This window comes from Monocercomonoides exilis (genome assembly GCF_001643675.1).
Source record: "Monocercomonoides exilis strain PA203 chromosome Unknown scaffold41-876177, whole genome shotgun sequence".
Taxonomy (NCBI): Eukaryota; Preaxostyla; order Oxymonadida; family Polymastigidae; genus Monocercomonoides; species Monocercomonoides exilis.
In genome coordinates this window covers 314,833-328,707 of record NW_027150586.1, presented here as the reverse complement: position 1 = coordinate 328,707, position 13,875 = coordinate 314,833, and the positions used below count along the sequence as shown (strand labels likewise).

The window sequence follows — 13,875 nt, the reverse complement described above, 5'->3', positions numbered from 1 at the left end:
ATGAAACAGAAAGAGAAACATATTTTTTTTATTTTCATTCATTTTTTAAATATTTCTATATTTTAATTATTTAGCATTTTAAAGAGTTAAATTATCATAAAAAGATGGTTGCATAATCAAGCTATCATATTTATATATTTTATGTGAAACTTTGTGATATTTCATTCTGCTTATGATGAAAATCAAAAACCAATAAATTATGATACAAATCCATTCAATAGCCAATTGATAATGGAATATTCACAATTATTTTACTAGACGGAAGCATAGACTGGAACGGAAAAATTGGTTCATTTTTTCCGAATGGTAAAGAATTTCTTGTGCAAACCATCACCAAGTTATCGTTTTTTTTATTTGTATGTTAAATGAGATTTTTTTTTTAATTTCGTATGAACTGAAAAGTATTGTAAACGTCTGCTTTGAACAATCAGTAATGTTTATTTCATTTATGGTTATTCATTAATTCACAGTTTTAAAAGCAATAAGTCATCTTTTCTGCATCCTGCGCTTTGATATGTTGATATGAAAACATGTCTTCTTTTTCCCGTTGTGATTTCACTTCTTGATCCAATCTTATGCTCTGTTTTGTTTCATCCTTTCATTCTTTAAAAATTCAAATATTGGAAAAATGAGGAAAAAACTGAAAGCAAAACTGTGATAAGAATTGAGAATAAACACAGGAAAAGATGAAAAAAAGGAATAAATTCAGGACGAATTTCTTTGAAGAAGATAAATGCTGAAATAAGTTTGAGGAGAATAAAAAAAGAAGATAAAATGTCAAGTCATGAATTAATAATATTTGTTTATTTTTGTTTTTTTGCTGAAGTTTAACTTCATTTTAAAGAAATTATTAAAAATATAATATCATTATCAAAGCCTAAAGCGAATGCATTCTATTTTTGTGAAATGAGTGAAATAAAAAAAAAGAATTATTTCGTTGTAAAATAAAAAGCATTTCATTTTTTGAAAATCTCACAAAATAATCAAAAACACTCAAAGATAAGTGAAGGCAATACTTCACGTTGAAATAATCCAATATAAAAAGATATATAATGATGATACATTCGCAGACTTCTTCAAAATTTGTAAATAATATCAATTTTGTTATTTTTATTTTTTCTTCATTTATTTAATATTTCAACTCCTCATTTGATCACCTTGAATTATGCATAAAAAATATCAAGCTTTCAAATACAATTTCATAATCCATTGTTGGTTGTTTGCTCTCCTTCATAGCATCTTTAACAGCTCCCTCCATTAACAAGTAATCATCCATCACAATATTTTTTCTGCTGCATTTCTCAAGGCGTCAATGCATTTGTAACGAATTTCTCTGTAATTTTCCTTCACTACTCGATATACCTGAACAATGCTGCTGGATAGACCAACACATTCTTAATTCCTCGACCGACAACAGCGAAAAGATATCTCAAGTGTTTCAATCCTTCTCCAAATTACAAGCACTTCATTCGCTTCTTCTTTGCTAATTTCATCTTCTTTCTTCTTCCAATTCTCATTTCTTGTCAGCTATTCTAATTCTCTTGCCGCCTCTCTTCTGAAATGCAGCTCATTCACATTCATTCCTCCCAAGCTTTTGCCATTGCGCAATATGTTATCAAAATAACCAAGCATATCAATAACCAAGTTGCGTTGGATTGTGATTCTGTTGATGATGCTGATTTATTTCTGTCATCTTCTTTGAGAAACGTTTTGGCTTCGCTCTCTTTTTTTAATAAAGAAAGATATCAGAAAAATGTGGAAACAACAATTTAAAAATATTAAACAATGAAAAAACCACACCTTTTTCATCCCAATTGTGCTCATTGATTGCAAAAACATTTTCACTTCTTAATGCATTCTTTCTTTTCTCTTCTTGATAGACACAGCTTTCAAAAGGCAGCGAATACAAATAAAAAGGATATTCCACATAAGTTACTTGTTGGACAAGAGTAAGCATTCGCAAATATCAATCAAACGATGTGTATTCTTTTCTTCTTCTTTAATCATCTTCTCAAATCTTTTGTTCGACAAAGATTTTTCAAAAGGAATATAAGTAATATTCTTCAACTCTTTGCAATATCCAATATTCTTCAATATCAAAATGTTTTTTTCAATATTCAACTCTTGCTTTAAATAATTCTATCATTTTTGTAAAACTGTTCTTTTGAGAAAACAGATCTTTGTTCATCTTCATTCGTACAATCCATAATTCCTCAATTCTCTTCGATTTTCTGTTTCTGATTTTACTCACCGCAATGCTTCAGCTTAGAAGACAATTCTTCAAAAAATAAAAAATGAAGAAAAAAATCCTCTCATCATATGTTCAAGCTCAACAACGTTGCACACCTATGAATTTTTCGGAAATGCTATTAATCTGATTATTAATTATGCAATTGTGTTCAGAAAGCTGTGTTGTTTTCTTTCAAAAATTAAATTACAAAATGCTTATGTTCAACTATTCCAGGTGAAAGAATAATTATAAAAAAGCAATGAAAAGTCAGTTCTCACACCATCATTTTAGACACATGCATTTCTCATATGTTTTTTGAAATAAGTGTGCTTTATTTCTAAATCATTTAATAATGGGATATTTGATTTCAAATATTCTAAATACATATTATAAATTTGCTGAATTTTTCAAAAAATGTATAAATAAAATATTTTCATCTTTTTTTTTTTTTTTTTTTTTTTAAATTTGAAGTGGAAAATTGGTGACGGACGTGACAAATTTTTTTCTTCACGTCACCCAGGGCTAAAAGAAAGAGAAAATAAGTGAGGAACTTGATTAGAAAATCAATCCAAAAATTATGACAAGATAACATTTGATCTTTGTAGCATAATACATTTAATACACATATTGTTTAAATATCATCATTTCAGAATGTGGACGCCTTTGGCTCCGCATCGGGGATTGTATTCATTAGCTCATCTACGAACGATTTGTGGATTTTCTGAACCCCCTACACTTTTCCAAAAAAGAAAAACCAACAGAAAACAAGTTAAAAGAAGTGGTAATTCAGAAGCAGGAACACCTTTCAAATGCCAGTGCTCATCTACTTCTACGTATTTTCAAAACAAGTTCCCTTTCACTTTTGATTCTTCAACATTAAACCCAGAAATGAAAATTGATCAAAATTTTATAAAATCTGAACAGCACAGACAAACAATGGATCTCTTAAAGCAGATGACACTAAAATCTCAAAATGAGAATCAAAATTATCTTGAATTGAAAACAATTTCTCATCCAGATCTTGTTCCTTCTTCAATTTATTCTTTTAGTTTATTCTGCACTTCTCCAATTGACAATGATCAGAAACTCAGCTCATCCATTTCTTACAAGCCACGAACGACAATAACATCAAGAACGGAATCCACCCCGAAAACCACCCTTTCAATTGTGCATTTATTAAATTCCAACAATAAAGTGGTTTTGAACGAGAAGTCATTTGTTGACAAGAATATGGAAATAAAACGAGTACAATTACCAGAAGAACAAACAAAACCCCAATGCGTCAAAAATCAACAAAAATTTCCTTCATATTCCACGCTTCCAGCTAAAGTTGAAAATATAGCTGAAAAAATATTTCCAGAAAACGCATCGTCTAAGGGAGTGGCTTCTTCAATTTTACTTCATTCAACACAATTCGATGGGAATCGCAATGAAAGTCGCGAATCGCCTCCAGCAGAGCATCTATGTCCAACGACTCCGGAAATAACTCTTTCAGACTTTTCACTTCCTCCTTTTGTTGGCTCTCCTCTCGAACGTTCGCCTCCAACGGAGCCGCGCACTGATCCATTGAAGTCTCTCCATCCGCAGTCGCGTCCGTCGTATCGTCATCATGGCCCATCGTCATCTCTATCATCATTTGCTTCGTTCTCCTCTTTCACATCTCTTCCTCCTTCCTCACCGCTGCGGTCTTCTCCTCCTTCTTCGCCTTCTCCTCCAACTCTAATCTTATCTCCTGCCTCGTCACTGTGTTTTTCTCCTTCGAGTGTGCACACGAAATCTTCAAGTGTTGAACATTCTCCTATTCTTTCCCCGTTGTTGAAACAGAGAATGGCTGCGACATCTCCGCTGGCCCAAACATCAACGCTTAACGAAATGTCTGGAAAATCGAAGGAAATATCAAAAGGGAAGCTCCCCACCGAGCAAAATGATGAAAACCGCTCCAAATGTACTTTTGAGAGTGGATTGATCCATCCACAAAAAAGCATTCTTTCAACCAACACGACAGCAAAGAAAGCAGAAAGTGCGATCAACTCAAAAGAGAAACAACAAAATACAGATGATTCTGCACCTTTCGAAGAGGAAAAATGTGCACCTCGTATTTTTCAATGGCCGACGTTTGACGACGACGAAGAAGAAGAGGATGATATCGAAGAGAATGCAGTTACTGCAAAGAAGGAAAAAAACGAAGGAAACTTATTAAACAGACAGCTTATTGGAGAAGCATCTATTGGAATAGAAACAAAAGATGAATCTGTAGATCAAAACACAAATGCTGCTGGAGCAGAAGAATTCCCAGCGATTGAATTAGATGGTAGCAAAATTTCGCTTGCAGATGATTGTTTTTGCCATCCGTTTTCATCATTTATCAAAGCTGATGCAACACTTAGTGATTTACTTGCTGCGCTTGAGGAGCTTAAAGCGATAGACAACGAAAAAGAAGAGGTGGAAAATGAGAAGTTGTTCTGGAGTGGCATTGCGAACGAAATCAGAGTGACTAAAGATAAAATATCCGGAGATGTGTTTGGAGCGCCGATCGACCAGCTTGTCTGGAAGCCTTCTTCAGAGTTTGGCCGCGTTATGACTGAAACTCCTGTGGGTGAAGGAAAAACCAGCGTTTCTTCAGATGAAAGGGGAGGAATGGAGCAAAATGTTGAGGAGCAAAAATCTAATATTCCTTCTCTTTCTTCGAAATTTGGATCAACAAAAAGGGATTCAAAAATTTCTGAAAGGAAAGCGTCTCAACTTCGATGTAAATCTGATGAAAAATCTCAACTTATAAACGGCAAAAAAATAAAACGGAGTGAATCTCCAGATCTCAGACAAGAAGAGAATATTTTCAAAGCAAAAGAGGGAAATGAGAAGTTTATAAAAGGAGTAATGAAATCCAACGACAAAAAAGAGGAAAAGGAAGGGGGAAATGAAAATGGAGAAAATGTAGAGATTAATCAATCAATTAACAGTTCAAAAGGAAAAGATTCAACAAAGCAAACAGAAAAGGAGTCACTTCAACTACATCAAGTTGAGGTTCTTGGAGAAGGAATAATTCGCCGAGCAGTCACGCCTCCACCGCCATCTGATTCGTATTTCTTGCCAACGCTATTTGAGCCAACTGCTTACACATCTTCGACAGATCTCACAGGAGTAACAGCGCTGTCTGAAGCTCCTTCTGCTTGTTCCTCGTTTCCAAAGTATTCGAGTGTTATTCCTCAAAAGTCGGAGTTTCGGAGGGTGAAAGGATTTGCTTCCATTTTTGGAGGAGAAGAAGAAAACGACAATGTTTTTCGTGAAGATGATGGAGACAACAAAGAACACAGCGGAGCGAATAGAAAAGACAATGCTCGTTTATATGCAGTGGATACATTCGGAAGAGTGGGCTTTGATTCTGTTTTTCCGACAAACCCAAAATATTCAACCTATCAACACAAAGATAATGCGCCTATTATGACTTTTCAGTCATCGTTCCATGAAATACCTGAAAAACTATTGCAGAGTCGATCCGATAATTATCATCAAAATCCAGCAGAAACGATCACCAAGCGAAAGAAGGCGAAGTTTGCTCCATTTCTTAAAAAGTACATCTTCAAGACAGATCGGCCAGTGTTCAATGAAACCGCATATCCTCTTCCTTCTCTGATAAATGAGTGGCTCACTCTCAGAGCGGAAGAAGTGTGCGACGAGGAGTGGCTGAAGAATGAAACAGATGAGAGCGAAAATGACTCGGATGAGGAAAATCAATGTGCGAAGGAGGATGAAATAGAGCCATCAACGAGCGAATGAAAAGCGTTTTTATATTGCATCATGTTGTATCTTTCTTTCTTTTTTCAATTTTTTTTCCCATTTATATAAGTGTTTCGGATTTTTTAAATGAACTTTTTTCTTTTTAATAATTGAAAACTTTTACATAAATTGCATGATTCAATGAAATTTTCAAAAATCAATCTGCAATGATATGTTGGCTTTTAAATGTTCATATTGAAAAACTTTATCATTGATGAAAAGATTTAAGCTCTATTTTCAAATTTAGCTTGTTAAACTGAAAGCTACAAGTTGCAGCTATAAATCAACAATAAATTTATTAAACAAGTTATAAGAATATAAATCTGTAAATGTTTAATATTCTGCAAATATTATTGTTTTACAACTTGAAATTAGCTAACTCTGAATAAAGACTTCTCCAATGAGCCAAAATCATTCTCGCAAAATTAAATATATATACATATATATATATAAGGCATCGAACGAGTTGCAAAATAATTCCAATCGAGTAACAGTCTACCGCAAACGACCAATAAATTATTTGAGTTAAATTTTGTTAAATAACTATGAATTATTGTGTAAATAAATATTCAAAAAGTGTCTTTTGATCTTCTTCTCGCTTTAGGTTAAGGTTGCCATTCATTTGACAATTGAACAAATTAATGGTATTCAAATAAAGTTTGAGTGATCATAAGAAAATATCCAAATAATTATCTTTCAGCTGATAAGCCATTGAACGAATTGTGATGAAAGATTGCTGAAAAGCGCGCAAAATATCATAAAATCCAGCTTGCTCTAAAATATTGGAACAAATATTGAACATTTCATTCTTTTTGTTTGAACTATTACAAAAAATAAATTTTTTATAAAATTATCACAACTTGCAAACTTTGAGCTGGCACAGCATTGAAAGAAATTGTAGAAAAATAATAATATTTCTGTTATCGAAACCTCATTACTGATGCATGCGCATAATTCAACAGAAGAATTCAGAAAGTTTGTTGAAATCAATAAAGAAAAAATTCTTTCTTCATTTTTAACATGACGCATCACACGGCCTAAAATGGAATAGAGATCAAATAGATTTCCATAAGAAAATGGATCTGAAATCATGTAAAGCAAAAAGTTTACTAAATCTGCATTAATATGCGCGTGCTCAATCCAATTGGATGTTTTTAACATTTGTAAAAGTTTCTTTCCAACTTTTTGTTTTTCGAATATATTTTCACTCAAAAGAACAAAACCCAACAAATCGTCAAACATGTGATCAAGTTCAAAGTCATCTTCAATTGGAGATTTGAGGAATTTCTTTTGCGACAATTGAGAAAGTTTGTCTGAAGGTTTTCATGAGGAAATAGAAAAATGTTACAGAAAATGAGTAATACATTCACAATTATACAACAACAGTGTCAATTTGTCATTTTCAATGTTTGACTCCATTGATAAAAATGTTGATAAAAAGGGAATTCATTTTATAATATTTCAGATCATTCATATTCTTTAATTTTTTCTTTTAGTTGTTTTTTTCGAAAAAGTTATTTTATAAATCGTTAAACATAAAGGAGCCAACTTGCATGTCTCATAAATAAAGATATGTGAATTAAAAATCAATTAAAGCTGAAAAAATTGGAACTTTCACTTCTTTTCAAGAGTGTTCTAATCCCATTTAAATATCCAGTGAAATGATAATTTAAAAAATAATATTTTTAAATAATAAACTTTAGAAGAATCCGAATCTACTGAAAGGTGAATACTTCATTGCAGCAACAGGAGGATGAGGGACTTGATCGAATTGTACAATGGTGAGGCCTTGAACGTTGCAAGGGATCACTTTTGCCCCCATCTTGTCAAACGCTGCTGCCTCATCCAGAAGCGCCTGCCGCTCTGCCTTCATCTCTTCCTCTGTCATCCAGAAGCACCCTCCCTCCTGTTTGCCTTGCTTGTCCTGCTTGTCCTTCTTCCCTTTCAAGTCCTCCTTCAGCTCCTCTGCCAGCCAGCGGGGGCGTACCTTCATGATCGATCCCTTGTTTGTTTGGAAGTCGCAGTAGTGTGGCGCAGAGAAGACGGTGATGCATTTGCCGCCGTGGTTGAGCTCAAAGCCTTCGTCTACCACTTGGTGCGAGCGGATGATGTACGACAGATCGTTGTCCGCAAGAAACTGCTCAGTGACATCAGGGCCTGTTGAGATGGAAGAAGAAAAAGAGAAAGAATATAAAGCAAAAAAAATAAATCATAAAATAAATAAATAAATAGATAGATAGATAGATAAATAAATAAAAGCAGAATATATAAGTGATTGAAATAAAAAATGAAATAAAATGATCAATATCAAATGTTAAAAAAAACGTGTAAAATGTTTCACAAAACAGATCATTCAATCAAATAAAATATAAATTTTAAGTAAAAAGAAGAAAGAATTAAAGAATTAAAGAAAGAAAGAACAAGTTATTTTTCTTTCCTTCAGACAACATACCAAACATGTATCTAACTCCACGTGGCGAGGGGCTTCTGCCTGGCTGCTGCTGTGGGTCAGTCCAGACAAGGTCGGCAAAGATGGACTCTGGATCATCTGGTGGCTGCTGCTTGCGGTCGAAGGCCTGAATTTGGCTCAGCTTCACTCCGTCTGTTGTTGGGATACCACCATGGACACAGAGCACTCGTGTTGGTGTCTTCTTCTTCTTATTCTTCTTATTCTCCTCCTCCTCTTCTTCTTCTTCTTTTCCTTCTTCTTTTCCTTCTTCTTTTTCCTCATCTTCTTTTTTCAGCTCCTCTTCATCAGTAAGCAGTGCACAAATTGGAAGGTGATTAAAGACATGAGAGAAAATCGGAAATAGCTGCTTGTTGTATTTGGCATCGCATTCGCCTTTAAACCCATACATCTCGTTCATGTTGTCTGTTTCGTGGTTCCCTCGGAGAAGAATAAGGTGCTTTGGATAGCGCGCCTTCAGCAAGAACAAAAACAGAATGACCTCCATCGAAAATGAACCTCGATCCACATAATCACCATTAAACACATAGATGTTATCTTCAGAAGGAAATCCATTCAGACGGAATATGTTGAGAAGATCATAAAATTGTCCGTGAGTATCACCCACAACAGTTACTCCTCGCCTTGTTAGAGGAACTGTCACCAAATTTGGTTCTGAAGAAAAAACAGTAATCATTTGTTCCAAAAGTGGTATGACGTATCCATATGGGATGAGTTTTTGGGATCTCATCCAAGTTGCAGTTTCTTCCGTAATTAAGGTTGATGGACAATTGGATGATGTGATGGGAAATGAAAATCGTGGCCCTGCATAGCTTTCAGGAATTGTGAGATGAGATTTTTCGCTTGTGATCAATGCACTTGCTTGTGATGAAGGGAGTGAAATAGCCTTGCTAAAAAGAGAAGATAGTTTTGTTCTCGCTTCATTCAGTTTTGTTCGCACCTCCAAATTATTAGGTGTTAATTCAGCTTGTTTTTTTAAATCTGCAATAGCCTCATTAAACTGCTTGAGTTGCAAGTAAGCACACCCACGTCTATAATATCCCTTTTGAAATGTTGGATCTGTTTTTATTGCCAAAGTTGCATCTTGCACGGCATATCCATAATTCTCTAATCGAATATTACACAGTGAACGATTTGAATAAAGTGGTGCACTTGGGGAAATTTCAATAGCTTTATCATAACATTCGATTGCCTCATTATATTTCCCTTCATTAAAGTGCTTGTTCCCTCGTGCCTTCCATTCATCAGCAGATAAACCTTCTGATGATATTTCTTGTATAAGAGGACAAGGCGGAACCGCCTGATAACAAGAAATATCTTAAAATAACAAAATACAAATAAAGTTTAGCACAAACATCGGAAACTGAAGCCTTTGCAGTTGACATGTGCTGAAATATGAGTAGAGAATAAATAAAAAATAACCACAATATGATTATTAATACCCTTTATTTTCTGTTTTGAGTTTACATTTAATAAACTATCAAACAAACAAATAACAATATCAATAGAAAAAGAAGAAAGAAGAAAGAAAATATAATAAACAATTAGAACAAAGAAAAAAAGTTTGTGAAAAAATGAATGGATTGTAATCAATGGTATTGGATGAAATGTGAATAAAAAGTTATTATTCGAATTATCTGATTTCATTCGAATAAACTCTCTTATAATTGGATGAGAGGCAGTGAATTTAAATAAACGACTGCTTTCTCGAATTTACCATGAAAGATTCAATGAAAAATAAGGAGATATAATAATGGAAATGTTGCACATGCTTTTGATGTTTTTTGTTTAATAATCATATTAACCACTTTGATCACAACATAAGTAAGCCTCTGCGTTACCCCGAAAAACAAAATTATTCTTCAGTCACTTTGTCACCTTTTTTTTTTCCGGTTATTAAATTGATTGATTGAGTGGTATAATAACATAAAAGTGATTCGTGTTTTTATTCTCAAAGTTTTCAAAGAAATTATCTCTTGCATGACCCATATTAAATTTATCAAATTTCATCGTTTGACTTTCGAAAGAATAACACAATAAATTCTTTAAAATTTCGAAAGAGATTTATTGAAATGATAATTACATCAAATATAGATTCATGCAATATATGTATATATTCCGGATTCCAAATAGAACAATAACTGCTTTTGGAAGATTAACTTTGTTGAAAAGCATGGCGAAATCATTCGTTATTGTCAAAAGGATATATTGCAATCAACACAAGTTATGGGATTGGAATTCTTCATAACTATCCATTTACTAACACGTCATCATTCAGTAATTACAGATTGATTTTATCATTTTCTTCTTTCAAGCCAGTTCCTGCAAGTTGCATAACAGAATAATTGCCTTTTTGTTCTGCTTTTTTTCATAGGATATTTGAGAAAATATGTGGAAGAAGAGTTTAAATCAACAAAACCGTGATTGTTTGAGAAATTGGAGAAGAAGAAAAGAGAAGAATGGAAAGAAGAGAATAAAAGTGAAAAGCTATCTTAAACATATACGTGAGCAGCCTGAGCATCATTGAAGCTCTGAAAATATTTCTCCGAACCGATGAGTGGAGATACTTCGAGAAGAAATGTGGAGCAACTGGATCAATGGAAAGCGAGAGAGCTGGTGGGGGAGAATAAGCTGCAACAAATGAAAGAGGTCGGATGTGATAATTGGACGAATTTTTTGAGGAAAGTAGAAATGGATCAGTTCATTGCTCTGTGTACAAGTTTTGCGTGATTGTTGATCTGTCGGTGATGTGGCTGCAGTCGAAGAATATTGCAAAAGAAGAGAACGCACAGAGAATCTCAGCAAAGAAAAACTCCGATACAAAAGAGACACTGATGAAGCTGAAGGCTATACTGTGCGAGCTGAATAGTTCTTTGGCAATCGAATTGGAGCAGATTTTGTCACTAGAGGGGAAGCACAGGAGAGCAAGAACGTCCAGTGATGGTGAGCGTTCAGCCAGCAGCAGTCAGGTGAATCTGTTGCACAATCAGTTATGGTGATAAGACAGGGAAGGAAAATTGCTGCAGATGTTGTGTTGCTGTCAAGGGGAATCTAGAGAGGAGGGATCAACAGAGAAAGAGATATAGCTTGGCGGAGAGAGAGAGGGAGAGGCTGAAGGAGAGCTTTCATGTGGAAGATGGTAGAGGATATACAAATGGCGAATGCTTAATGATGAATCGGTAACAACAGCAGCAGCCAAAGCGGTAATGGCAGCGCTCACGGAAGAAGTTAATGAATTTGAGTGGTTTGCAACGATGGGAAGGAGGAGAAAGATGAAAAGGAGAACGAGGAACAAACGGAGGATATGGAGGAGCATGCGAAGAGCATGTGGAGAGGGATGCAATGTGGATGTTACGATGGTGGAAGAGAGCCAATGCAAGGGACGATTGTTGGTTACTCACTGATCATTGCAAATATACAAAGGAATGCTGAGTTTGTATATCAGCCAATATGAAACATGGGGAATATGTGGATAGCAGGCTCCACACACCGCAAGCAACATCAGCAGCAACATTATCCTTTCTTTTCTCAAAAACAAGCACAAGCACAAGCACCAACGTGAATGCAGCAGTCACCAAGGCTACCCCATGCATATTAGGGAGCATTGATAAACCGTGGGTTCTTCACACACAAAAATGGAATTGACAACCATCACTTAATTTCATCATCATCCTCTTCTATTTTTTCTTCCTCTTCCTCTTCTTCTTTTGCCTTCTTTCTCTTATCTTCTTCTTCTCCGTCTTCATATTCACCTTCATATTCATGTTCATATTCTTCATAATCTGTTGCACTTTCTTTTTTTGTCTCATAATCAATATTTTTCTCCTCAGTTTTTTCTTCCTCTTCCGCTTCCTCATCATCATCTTCTTCTTCCTCTTCTTCTTCCTCTTCTTCTTCCTCTTCTTCTTCCTCTTCTTCTTCTTCTTCAAATTCTTCTTCTGTTAATTCTTCTTCTTCTTCTTCTTCTTCTTCCTTCTCCTCCTCCTCCTCTTCTTCTTCTTCAAACGAAAATAATGCTCTTAAAATACTCCATTTTCATCTCCTTGTCATAATAGAATTATCAATCAACAAAAAGTACTTTAACACTAATTTGCTTTTTCAACACACGCATTGCAATTTTACCTTCTCTCTGCATTTTTCTCTATGGAAACACCACCGCCCCCTGCTTCGCATCCATCGCTCTCTTCCACTTCTTATACCTCTCTTCCTCAAACACCCCACACACGCTCCAATCTGGCCTTTCCTTCTTCTCTCTTTCGTCCACACCGTCTGAAAAAGCTTCTCGTACATCCGAAAGCAGATTTCAGCCATCTTTCAGCTGAGTTCTGAGAATATGGAAGCATTGATAATCATTTTTCATTGTATTGTGCTTCTAAAGAAAATACCACATCTAGCGCTTGTCGAAATAGAGAAGAGAGCAATGCGCATGCTTTTGGAAGCAGCACCAGCTCGTTTGATAACCTCATCTTGTTGAATTCTACAGGAACGGCGTACGCAATTTTGGAGATTGCGCTGCTTGAATGCGAAAAAAGGCAAGATGCCCTTCTGGAGAGAAATGGTTAGAACAGAAGAAGAGATAGGTGGAATTATGATTTTTGACTGAAGAAAGGAAAATCATTTTCATTTTGAAAAAATATGAGATGTTTATTAAAAATTCGCATGTTTATTTCTAATAAGAAATGAAACTGTCTGAAAAAAGATTCTTTCACAATTTCAGAATTATAACAAACAGTTCTTTATCTCAATTGATAAGCTCTGACGTTTTTCTCCAACCACTTTGCAATCCCTTGAAAATAATCGATTTCAAAAAAAAATATGTGTTACAGAACTTGGATTGGACCATTTAAAAATGTTGAGAATATATTGAAGATATCACTTTCTCTGAAAATATTGAGTGAGGATTATTTGAAACGTCATCAATCATTCATCTATCCATTTCATTTTTTCTAAAGTTGATAAATACGACAACAAACAAAGTTTAATAAGCTCTTTTTTTCTTGACAGAACAAGTTTAATCAAGTTTCTCTGATGCTGTAAATCAGTCGAAAATATCAATAGTTGAACATTGTATTGAATATTCTGCGAAATGCGTTATTTTCAATACTTAAACATTAAAATAGACTTCGTTCACTGGCTGAAAAGAACTCGTGCAATTCACATCATCATCATCAGCATGTCCCTCCTTCGCTTCACAAATATTATTATTTGCGAACTGCACAATTATTATCTCTCTTCAATGAATTCCTTCGTATTTGATGTTCATTTTTTCATGATAATGAATATCTTCTTTAAAACAAAAAACTTAATAAAAATTTGTGCTTTCTTGTTAGTCAAATACTTTTCACACTTGCTTACAGCTTTTATCACTTCATTCAATTTTCAGAGCATGAATGAATTTGAA

The 13,875-nt window shown here is 34.5% G+C and overlaps 4 protein-coding genes across 4 annotated transcripts; 1 reads left to right on the top strand and 3 right to left on the bottom strand.

Annotated features, from left to right (window-relative positions):
- Positions 1 to 1,577: 1,577 nt before the first annotated feature.
- MONOS_2356 (uncharacterized protein) lies at positions 1,578 to 1,957 on the bottom strand (the record flags this gene model as incomplete). Its single annotated transcript, XM_067872272.1, has 2 exons — positions 1,578 to 1,723; positions 1,801 to 1,957. The coding sequence occupies 2 exons, from the start codon at positions 1,955 to 1,957 to the stop codon at positions 1,578 to 1,580; spliced, it is 303 nt and encodes a 100-aa protein (XP_067722517.1).
- Positions 1,958 to 2,881: 924 nt separating this feature from the next.
- MONOS_2355 (uncharacterized protein) lies at positions 2,882 to 6,667 on the top strand (the record flags this gene model as incomplete). The annotated part of the gene is made up of 1 exon (XM_067872271.1): positions 2,882 to 6,667. One exon carries the CDS (start codon positions 2,882 to 2,884, stop codon positions 6,005 to 6,007), a length of 3,126 nt encoding a protein of 1,041 aa, XP_067722516.1. The 3' UTR covers positions 6,008 to 6,667.
- A 923-nt stretch (positions 6,668 to 7,590) lies between these two features.
- MONOS_2354 (putative Serine/threonine-protein phosphatase 5) lies at positions 7,591 to 9,892 on the bottom strand. The gene is made up of 3 exons (XM_067872270.1): positions 9,830 to 9,892; positions 8,460 to 9,774; positions 7,591 to 8,164 (listed from the first exon to the last, which is right to left on the bottom strand). The coding sequence occupies exons 1-3, from the start codon at positions 9,857 to 9,859 to the stop codon at positions 7,707 to 7,709; spliced, it is 1,803 nt and encodes a 600-aa protein (XP_067722515.1). The 5' UTR covers positions 9,860 to 9,892; the 3' UTR covers positions 7,591 to 7,706.
- A 2,233-nt stretch (positions 9,893 to 12,125) lies between these two features.
- Positions 12,126 to 12,609, bottom strand: MONOS_2353 (uncharacterized protein; the record flags this gene model as incomplete). Its single annotated transcript, XM_067872269.1, has 2 exons — positions 12,126 to 12,472; positions 12,597 to 12,609. The coding sequence occupies 2 exons, from the start codon at positions 12,607 to 12,609 to the stop codon at positions 12,126 to 12,128; spliced, it is 360 nt and encodes a 119-aa protein (XP_067722514.1).
- Between the last annotated feature and the right edge of the window lie 1,266 nt (positions 12,610 to 13,875).

Coding starts and splice junctions, on each gene's coding strand:
- MONOS_2354 (XM_067872270.1), bottom strand. CDS start 9,859: ATGTCAACTGCAAAGGCTTCAGTTTCCGAT. Junction 9,775..9,829: donor CAAAGGCTTCAGTTTCCGAT/GTTTGTGCTAAA, acceptor TCTTGTTATCAG/GCGGTTCCGCCTTGTCCTCT. Junction 8,165..8,459: donor TGGAGTTAGATACATGTTTG/GTATGTTGTCTG, acceptor CCATCTCAACAG/GCCCTGATGTCACTGAGCAG.